The sequence below is a fragment of the Cibotium barometz genome, chromosome 33 (assembly GCF_041138505.1).
Source record: "Cibotium barometz isolate CiBa-2024 chromosome 33, ASM4113850v1, whole genome shotgun sequence".
NCBI classification, from domain to species: domain Eukaryota; kingdom Viridiplantae; phylum Streptophyta; class Polypodiopsida; order Cyatheales; family Cibotiaceae; genus Cibotium; species Cibotium barometz.
The window spans coordinates 23,307,823-23,318,416 of NC_141078.1; the positions used below are offsets into that span (position 1 = coordinate 23,307,823).

At 43.7% G+C, this 10,594-nt stretch overlaps 1 protein-coding gene across 1 annotated transcript; it reads right to left on the reverse strand.

Annotated features, from left to right (window-relative positions):
• Positions 1 to 1,495: 1,495 nt before the first annotated feature.
• On the reverse strand, positions 1,496 to 6,056 carry LOC147619403 (uncharacterized). The gene is made up of 3 exons (XM_086773524.1): positions 5,536 to 6,056; positions 5,118 to 5,426; positions 1,496 to 1,823 (listed from the first exon to the last, which is right to left on the reverse strand). Exons 1-3 carry the CDS (start codon positions 6,026 to 6,028, stop codon positions 1,816 to 1,818), a joined length of 810 nt encoding a protein of 269 aa, XP_086629650.1. The 5' UTR covers positions 6,029 to 6,056; the 3' UTR covers positions 1,496 to 1,815.
• Positions 6,057 to 10,594: the final 4,538 nt, after the last annotated feature.

Consider the following 10,594-nt stretch of genomic DNA (forward strand, 5'->3'; position numbering starts at 1 on the left):
AAGAGATATGTAATTCATTTTAAGTCACTCTAGAAGTATTGGGGGGTTTTGAAAGTGACAAATGCAACTGTTTTGAACTATGAAAGTTGCTACATTGTAAGCTCTTCATTTGTGATATTTTGAACAAGCTACTAAGAGTATAAGTCATAGCTCTAATGTCCACGAATGAGAGTACAACCCACAGTATCTAGCTCCATGATACCAAATTGCATAGCAAGAGAGTAGCTCTATGCATATCAATAGATCAACTAACCATGAGTTGTTTAGAACCACAAGTCAAATCCCATGACCTGTCTTGCATAAACTCTCAATGCATATTCTCAATCAACTAGCTCAATCTAGAGCTCTCCCAGTGGATCCAAAAGTATCCACCAAGTACTTTCCCAATGTCCAAAACAAAAGCTCAAGCAAGCTCTAGGCAAAACAAATGCTAAGAGTAAACAATGCATAAGCATAAACTACTATTACTCTTATGCATTGTTTATGCTTGGCAAACAATGCCAAGCATAAACAATGCATAAGCTCAAGACAAAAACTTTTGACTATAGCTCCAATTGAAGTCTCAAAACTCCAAAAGATTACTCAATCCATGGAGCATACCATAACATACATGACCAACACGATCCTCAAAGCATTTGAATCCAAAATGTTACATACAGATGACCAAAGAAGTATCACTCCTAATCAATAAGCACAGCTTGCCAAACATTTAGGAGTCATCAAGGGCCATAAGCATTTACAATACATAGCCCCAATGTCCACTACTCAATGAGACCATGCAAGTCCCATATAAGATGCAACCAAAAATACATTCACAATGCTCCAACACTCAGCATCAACACCTGCTCAAACACTAAGTATCAACACTGCTCAAACACTGGTCCAAGACAACAATGACTTGAGATTTCCAAGCTGAGATTATACCAATCTCCCACTCCAACATCAACCATTTACTACTAACAAATCACAGTGATTACAGAGCACATTGCGTCAACATGCATCAAACATAAATTGTGGACAACAAATTGGTTGAGAAACCATGATGTTCATGACCTGTAAATGGCTGAAAATTATCAAATGTACACTTTCATTCCAACTTCTCAAGACCAACACTAATGGCCACATCAAAATGACCCCAGCCCATGTCCAAATGCAGCCCAAAAGTGGCTTGAATGGCAACCACAAGCTAGAGATGAAATGACCCAGCTGTTGCCTTCGTAAAATGTGTCAGAAAGTGTGGGGCTGATTTGCTGCTCATTGCTGGCTGCAATGTCCCACATCAAGGCATGAAAATCCTTGGCCAGAGAGTGTGGGGCTGATTTGTTGCTCATTGCTGGCTGCAATGTCCCACATCAAGGCATGAAAATCCTTGGCCACTAAAAAGCCCTTGTGCAAACTCAAAGCCTCTGATCAAGTATAGGGAGAGATCTCGAGACAAACAACTCATAAGCTTTCGAGATGCAAACAAAAGTGACTCCGTTAGCCTCATGCTAAATCCATTGAAACAACCACAATACTTTCTTAAATATTATCTGAAACATCCACTTGCAGCATGGTTATAACAAAATTACCATGTCGATACATCTTGCTCAAATCCTTGCTCAAATCATACATATGGGACCTATACATCTCATACACTCTAGAATTATTTTTGCAAAAAATAAGATAGAATCTTGTGGACACATCTAGCAAAACTAATACATCTAATAGCTATACATTTTGTATAATCTGTACCGATTTTTATAGATGTACAAAAAGATAAATACACATTGTCGATGGTCACCTTCTCAAAATCTGAAGATTTCATTCTCCAATTCAAATTCCTGCATGAGACAAAGAAGATGTTGAGTCAATGAGATTTTCATATTTTGAATTATTTTTCAAACTCATACAAAGTATGTCTCATCAAACAAAGAAAAAAAAAACAGATGCATCCTTTCTGCGTACCTAGTGATCCCTCACAAAATCATTAAAGACCTTCCAATCATTCTCATCAAGTTCATACTTGTTGCTGCCACAATCATATGTAAGGTTTGCGAGAGCGATGACGCTATCAATGCTTATCATATCAAGATCGGTTAGGTCATACGTAAAGCACCTAGTTCCTTTTGCTTTTTGATACCAACCAAGTTGAACCTCCACCCCTGATGGCCTATCTGAAAGGCTAAATCCTCGCTTATATTCCACACATGCACCACTAACCATTCTTCTCATCTTTTGAACTCGTCCCAGATACCATACACTTTTGGCTTTCTTCTTGCCTCCTGAAGAGCTTGGCTTACATGACCTTGTGATCTTCCCTTGTACTATTTGTTCATGAAAGAACACAGCACAATCTGAACCAATGCCAAATAAATTCTCGTTTGTCTCCATATACTTTTTTTCTTCTTTGGCATAGTACACACCTTGTCGGACCCTGGTAAGTCTATCCTTTGACAAAGTTGGATTGCCATTGAGCTGGCTGACCAATGTAGACTTGAAGAGAAACTTATTGTCTTCAACTTCAACAACCGGGTTCACCTCTTCTTTCTCATCCAAAATGGAATCTACTACATGCCTTATTTCACTTGTAGAAGCATCCTCATCTGAATCTAATGCATGGCCCAGCTCAGTAGGATATTCCTCATCTGTATCAGAGTCTTGTAGATTTGAATTTGCATATGTGTCAAACACTCTAATGGACCAAGGCTGCACCCACCATTTCTTGTCCTCTTTACCTTTTGGTCTCATGTGTAAGCGTTCACATAATTCTTGGGCACTTTGCAATCCTTTTTGCAAGGTAGCAATGACCTTCTCATCAGTTGAAACACAATCATAGTCACCTAAATTGGCTTCTTGCAAGTCCTCGTTAAGATTTAACTCTCTCCATATATGTTCCTGCTTCTTGTGAGCTCTTATGAATGCCACACCATCCTCCTTGCATTCAAAATGGGCAAGCCTATTCAAAATGCCTATGCTGTGAAGCATGTCCATCAAGTCATAAGTACGCTCTTGCCCAACCATACTTCCGACTTTGCTGAAGAAGATTTCAGCCGCATCTGTGCCGGTGAGATATAGAGGGCACTTCAAGCTTGGGTGAAAGTCTCTGAAATACTTTATTAGCAACACCACAAAATGGCAAGAGATTTGCACATCCAAGAATGTCTCCTTGCTAATGAAGTTTGCTGATAGTGTATATGTTGGATGTTGTAATATCCAAGATCTCCAAATCTGAAAGAAAAAAGTCACTTTGGCTGCTAAATGAACTCTCCCTGCCAAGCTCAAGTGTGGAGACAAGAAAATGTCAATATAGTCTCCACAAATTTCAAGGTAGGCTTGTGTCCCTACCATACTCCGCTCTTTTCTGTGCTGCCCATTGTTTGCCAACTCTCCCAAACACCATTGCACTTGTCTGCTACATATCCTTTGAGCTGCTGCCCAATTTTGACGATCATCTCGCCTCATATCGCCTTCCCTGAGCATATGCTTGTCAACAACAAAGGAATCATATACAATGGTAACATGGTTCAAGGTAACCCATACATCACCAAGAGCCAACTGACGCTTTGGTTTATCAAGAACATTGACGAGCTTCTTTCCATTGTGTACAAAGTCCTGATCATGCATACCTAAAACATCTCCGTTTGACAATTTGGCGGAAAGAGGCCATCCATCCCATCCAATCTTGAATCTAGTAGCATGTTTATCAACATAATCAGCCAGCATCAACATTCTTCGGCGACTATCTCCATCTGAGGCGTGTCCAATAATCGGACCTACTTTAGACTTGAGCTTCTCATCCCATAAGCTCAAAATCTCAGCCCATTGTCTTCGAACAAAACATGCATCAAATCGATTACAAGTGCAATGAGCAACCAAAACTAAGCGTGGAAGTGCTTCATGAAGTGGGTTTGCCACAAAAACTCTTGCATAACCACCAATCACATGATTCTCAAATGCTTTAACAATTATGTCATAGCCTGTTTTTCCCGCTCCAACTTTGATTAAGCTTGACGTTCCACACTCATGGCTCTCCACCTTGTATCCATCAAATCCAACAAGCGTGTCATCTTTTGGGTTCCACCTACAATATTAAGATTGAAAACATAAAATATGTAAGAGCCACTACGATTCAACATGTCTCATCAGAACTACTTTTGCATTATACTATGTTTACCTTATCCGTTTCTTTATGGCGGTCTCATCCTCCACCAAGATGAAAGGAATTTGTGATTTGATTCCATGTTTTTCTTTCTCGTTTTGATATATTTCAGCAATGGCATCAAAGATATAGCCATGTATGCCCGGTAAAAATTGTGTGGCAAGTCTTTGGCCTCTTTTTGTCGTTGAGAGTGAAGGGCCATTGAGGTTGGCAGCAAGAAAATCATGCAACCTTGGTCCACCCCACATCCTTGCAACCTCAAACAAAGCCTTAGTATTTGCACTATATCTCTTGCCTGCCTTTGGCCTCGACATGTTTGTAGCCACATCCTGTAAGAAGTCCCATAGAGCAGGTTTTCCACCAAACTTACCTAGTCTATGGGCTTCTACTATATTGTTACAAAACCTCTTTACATCCTTGCGGTTTAGGGACTCCATGCTTGCTTCCCTTAAAGTTCGTAGTCGCACCGAAAGGACAGCAATATGAGCCTTTGCTGACCATAGTTTGAGGGTGAGATCTCTTGCATGCTTCTTAGCAATGAAAGTTGTTTGCCGAAGCTCTTGTTTAGTGAGAAAGTCTAATCTTCTTCCGCAATCCGTTGCTCTAGTGCCTCTCTTCTTCTCCGCCGTCTTCTCCCTATATAATCTCATCCTAAAATCATGAAGCTTAGGTATACCCTTGCAATTGTTGCATGAGAAAGCTTCAAATGGCTGCCCATTATTGGAAACACGTGGACAACTAATATGACGAAAGCAACCATCTATGTGAAAGGTTGAAGTTCCATCATTTAGGATAGCCTTTGTGAAAGGCTCTGCAAACCAAAGCTTCCCACCACACTGATCATCTAGCAAAGGTTTCACACTAATATTCTTGTTGTTCACTTTGATTTCGTGAATCCATAAACCCCAACATAAAAAATTCAAACCTATTGAAAATTTCCCACTTTCTTCATTGTTATAGAGTGAAGGAGAATCACCATGAGCTGATCTTTCGAACTTTGTAGAAACCACAAACTTGCTGAGAGATGTTTGCATTGGATCATGCTCCTTCCCCTTTCGAGGACGTCCACGTAAGCCACTTAGAACTGGCTTGGATGTTTGCAACTCCTCCTTCATGACTGCCTTTGTGTGCAAGATTGACTTTGAGTGCTCTGTGAGAATGGTACACAGATCTGACCTTGGAGGACACAAACGCAGCCATGTGTCATCATACTTACACCTCACGCGAACAAAGCTTTTGTCTTTAAAATCATGTAGTGTGGCTGCAACGACTTCAAAGTCCCAACCTACATGCAAATACAACACATAACAAAGTCAAACAAGTTACAAAATCGACTTTCCAAAACCATTCTATCTTTCAAACATTTAAGTAACTTTATGAAGGTTGAACAATACCTTCATTGGTCTCCATCAAAAAGCGTAGAGTCTCTATTGAAGCCTCTATTTCTTTCCTATCATCTTGTTCTTCATCAGCCTGCACACGTTGCATCGACTCCTTTCCAAGCCCCCGAAATGCCATATAATTTTTTTCATGTCTTTTGCTCTCCAAGATGTGGGTTCTCATAAAGTTAGCAAGACAATTATATGCAGCATACTTCCCTTCTATTGAACCTACGCCATACAAAGAGTTGCACTCATGACACCATATTCGAACTAGAGCTTTCCCATTGACATCTTCACTATGTAATTCAAACCTATCATCCCTTTCAACCTTCATCTGTTTCAGCTTTAGTTTTGTTCTAATACATTCTTGTTCCCATTGCTCAAGAACACTTGCACTTAACAATTTGCTTGTAAGCTTGGAAGTGGAGCCACTCAAAGTGTCACCTTTCTTGTTATCAATCTGATTTGAGCATTGTCGCTTACTTGGAGAAGGAAGTTCATGCATGCTATTGGCACTCCTCTTAATGCGTACTTGAACCTTATTGTTGAGTGTCCATCGCTCTTCTTGTCGTTTCTTTATAATATAATTTTCCTCTATGAAGACGAAGGATCCAATCACAAGCTCATCGCCCTCTATCTGCTCACGAACCAAAGCAAAGGTGGGCTCGTCTTTATCATTCTTTAGCCTCACAAGGCCTAAATCATCCTCATTATCATCATTGATCACTTGAATCTTATAAAAAGATCCCATCTAGCCTGCGACACAAAGTATGTTTTTAAGCTATGATTGTGGCATGCAACATCAACCTCACATAAAAAATAGATTGTGGCATGCAATATCAACAAAGTATATCCGCAATACATTTTCAAAAAATAGAAAACATGAGCAGGGTTTTGATCTAAAGGTTGATGGCCCTGGAGCACATCTGTTAGAGAAGAATGACTGTAAGATGCTGAGCGTGGAGGAACCGTTAGAAGCAGCCAGCAGCTCTGATGTGCGTCTATGTGCGTGCTTCGCCCCGGTCCCCTTCAACTGGTATCAGAGCTGCGGTTGTTCCGTGTGTGCGCTTGCAGGTGTGCGGAACCATCATCCTCATCGCGAGAGAGATTAGCTTCCGGCCATGGAAGCTTGAGAAGCTCTGTGTTGAGCTTGTGGAGAGCCTTGAGAGAGTGTAAATCTGTAGTAGATCTTGGAGTTTATCTTTCTGCCTTCCCTGTGGAGTAGAAGCAGGCGCTCTGTGTATAGAGCTGCTGCTTACAGATCTGTGAGTAGATCAGTTGATTCAGGAGAAAATCAAGAGTTTTCTCTCTCTCCTGTGTGTGGATCTTCGTGCTGTGCAATTCACAAGTGTACAGGTTTTACAGATCTGGTGGTGTGCTTCCTGGCATCGTAGGGCTGGTACAGGTGTGCGTCTTACTGTTGTGCTCTGTGGAGCGTAGGTTTGGGTTGTGCAGGACTCCATGTGTGTATGCGAGTACAGGACAGCAGTGTCCTGTTGAGAGGCTCTTTACTTGGCTGTGTGGCCAAGGTGTTGTCCACAAATCAGGTACTGTGTGGGCAAATCGCGAGCAGCATCTATGCCAGGCAGCAACAAATTGACCAGCCACAATAAGGTCAGTGTTGGCAGATGCGGTGAGTAGTGTGTCCCTATTGTGCTGCCACGAAGTCCAAGCATCAGTTGCCGTCAACACAGGAAAGCTGCCAAGTGTTGGAAGATTGATGCGCAGGGTCTCAATAGGCGATCAGCAGGGCAGAAGCATAGGGACTTGTGTTGCCGTGTGTGGGTCTGATTCGCCACCCTGCATAAGCGTAAAAAATTCATCTGTCCTGTGTGTGTACAGGGTAGAGTCGCGAGGTGTGTTGAAAGCAGGCAAAAGATGTTGCAGGGCCTGAGGCGATTGGACCGGTTTGATATCTTCAGCCTTGGCAAGACACGTAGGGAGGTCAGTGCAGTATTGGGCAAGAGCCATGTGGGCATTGTTGTTGGCAGGCAGGCAGAGCACTGTTAGGTGCAGTTTTTTGGCTGTGACAAAGTATGGGCAGGTCAACAGTTGCTGAATAGGCTGGGCAGAGCCAGCAACCTAGGACCTTTGTGTGTGTATGGCGAGATTCGGGCAATAGCTTCTTTGCAACGTGTGCAGGTGTGACCGGGATCTGTAACTAGTGAAAGGTGCTTGCACTTTGTATGCTGTGAGCTTCGACATCTTGTACAAAAGGTGTGAATCAAGCCAGTGACCATAAGGTCTTGTGTATAAGGTAGGTCATTTGCAAAATATGATGCTGGTTTTGCATCATTGAATGCCCTCTTGATAGAGGTGTTTGATCCTCATCTGATGCCCTTGTTTGGATACTTGCTTGGATGCCCGGTTTATGCTCATTGTAGAGGTACTTGATCCTCTTGTACGCCCTTGTCAGATAATCGTATGCCCAGTGTATGCCAGTTGTTGAAGCCTCATATAGCTCTTGTTTCGTGAGCTACGTTTACGAGTTGCTCGAAAAGGTCTCTGGGTACCGAGTGTGCCTCGGTGTGGACATCCACATGTGCTTGTGAGATGTCATCGATGCCCGTGCTTGGATGCCAGTTTTGAGACCTTGTACCGATTCATTTATGCTCCTCGTGTACGTCGAGTGTGAGCGGCAGTTGATGCCTCATGTATGCACTTTGGAGCTGATTTGAGTCCATAAGTTTACGCCCGTTTGAAGCATTGTGTGTGCTTGTGTGAGCACTTGTATGCTTCTTGGAGATGCCATATTGATTAGCTGGATGCTCAGTTAATCTTTGGTTAGTGGTTGAGAGATTCCGGTCGAGAGTTCTCCCGGATTCTACCACTTGTATGCATGTTGGTGTGGATGATGGTTTGAGAGGTGTGCGATCCTCTTGTTGATATCCACACTTGGATGCCCGTTTTGGATGCGTGTTGTACGCCCAGTGGATGACATGATAGGTTTGTTGATGCACTTTTGTATCCTCATTTGAGGCAGGTTTGTGACGTGGTTAGCTCGTGCTTGAGCTTGGTCACTGTGTGAGCATTGGTCGGATGCCGTGTACGCCTCTTGCATATGTAAACAAAGTGTGACATCCTGTACATGTAAACAAAGTGATATCTTTGTTTGGTAGCCATTTGAGGCTTGTTAGATGCGTGTTTGCATCTTGTTCGTCGTGTAGACGATTTGGGGTTTCTTCTACATACAGGGGAGACTCTGCCGGATTTTTGGCAAAATCCGTGCTTGTGTGTTTGATGCTTAGTTGCTAGCGTGTAACTGAGCATCTTGCAGTGTTGGATTGCGTATTATGCATCCAGTTTCTCTCAAACTTGGACGATCTTGTTCGAGTGGGAGAATTTTTGACAGCCACACTCCTCTCAGATAGGAGAGTGTTTTGTACTGTACCTTCGAGCAGTGTTGCAGTTTGCCATTGCTACAGTGCCTTGAGGATTTGGCACTTGGTTTTCAACTTGTCGGATCATCTTGTGGACAGTCATGGCTTCGGAGAGTGCCCACCATGATGCAGTCAGTGTAGATGGTATAGCTGAGAGTAGAGGTACATGTATGGCTGTTGTTGAGACACATCGTGTGAGAGGTAGTCGGACTCGATCTCGTAGAGACATGGTCTGTTGGCATTGTGGCAGACGTGGCCACATCAGACAGGGATGCTTCCGTCGTATGAGACAGCAGAAGAAGCGACAGCTTCTTGATTCATGGATGGCAGATGTTTCTAGCAGAGAGGTTGTACGGGATACCTCTTGTGCAGTCACTACAAGTCCTTGCATATTGTCTCAGAGATTTTTGTTGGATATGGATGCCTTGTGCCATGTTGTCCCACATAGGGATTGGTTTAGCACATATTCAGCTGGGAGACATGGGTGTGCTGAGATGGACATGCTGGATAGTGATGTTGCAGGTGTTGGAGATATACACCTCGTATTTGCCACTGGTGGTTGTTTGCTGCTGCGCAACGTGAGACATGTGCCGAGTATGACATAGTGCTTAGTGTCTGTGGCACAGTTACGAGACGAGGGGTATGCTTTTACGCATACAGAGCATGCCTGGAAGCTACATAGGGCTTCGCTTGTGATAGCGAGAGGTGCCATGTCAGGCACAAAGTTCCCTTTGTACTTCATGTACTCTCGTGATGGTAGAGTCTGTGTGACTCCCTTGCCTTGTGGACAGGTTGAGACGAGGAGAGTACACTTCCAGGATGCTGGAGCATGTGAGATGCATGCGAGAGGTCTGCGATTGTCAGATGCGCAGACAGAGCCTGAGGTGCATGGTTTGTCCAGCGTGGGACATGTTGAGAGCAGTGCTTGCTCTAGAGATGCACTACAGGGGCAGCAGTCACGAGATGTGACACAGGAGCCAGTGCATGAGATGTCTATTGATGGACATGTGGAGCATCTGTCCTCTATGGATGCACAGGGCGAGTCATCATGTGTGATGGCGGAGATGACTGGTTTAGATGCCGATGATGCTTCGGTGGTGCAGTCATTTCTTGACATGCTGATGTCAGACGAGATGCTACAGTCAGAGCATGACGATGCTTCTGACATGGTTCCAGGACACTTGGATTATACGGGGACACTGGCCAGTACCCCGGAGCTAGCACATTCATATGTGGTAGAGTCCACTCCTGATTCGTTAGCTATGGCTGACATGGTGAGGCTATGCGAGATAGCCAGAGTAGCATCAGCGTTCGGGAGTCTCATGTATGAGATACTCATGTCGAAACCAAAGCTTGCATTTGCCGTGGGCGCATTTGCAGTGGGAGTTGTGAGCCGTGCGGTGGCTGACTCCACGGACATTCAGCATGGGGGAGAGATGCAGGTCATTACTACATACCTGCATGAGTGCATGAGTGCATGAGCTCTCGCAGACAGGATGCAGAGATGGCTGACTCCACGGACATTCAGCATGGGGGAGAGATGCAGGTCATTACTACATACCTGCATGAGTGCATGAGCTCTCGCAGACAGGATGCAGAGATGGGTGATATCTCTGCATGGCTTCCACCGTGCATTGGTCTGCTCGGAGAGCCGGATGCACTACGACACAGTGAGCCCGTAGGTGTGGGAT

Excerpts from the sequence above, each read along its gene's own strand:
- LOC147619403 (XM_086773524.1), bottom strand. The coding sequence starts at position 6,028 with ATGCATGAACTTCCTTCTCCAAGTAAGCGACAATGCTCAAATCAGATT. Across the intron at positions 5,427-5,535 it reads TTTGATGGAGACCAATGAAG|GTTGGGACTTTGAAGTCGTT; the intron begins GTATTGTTCAAC and ends ATTTGCATGTAG.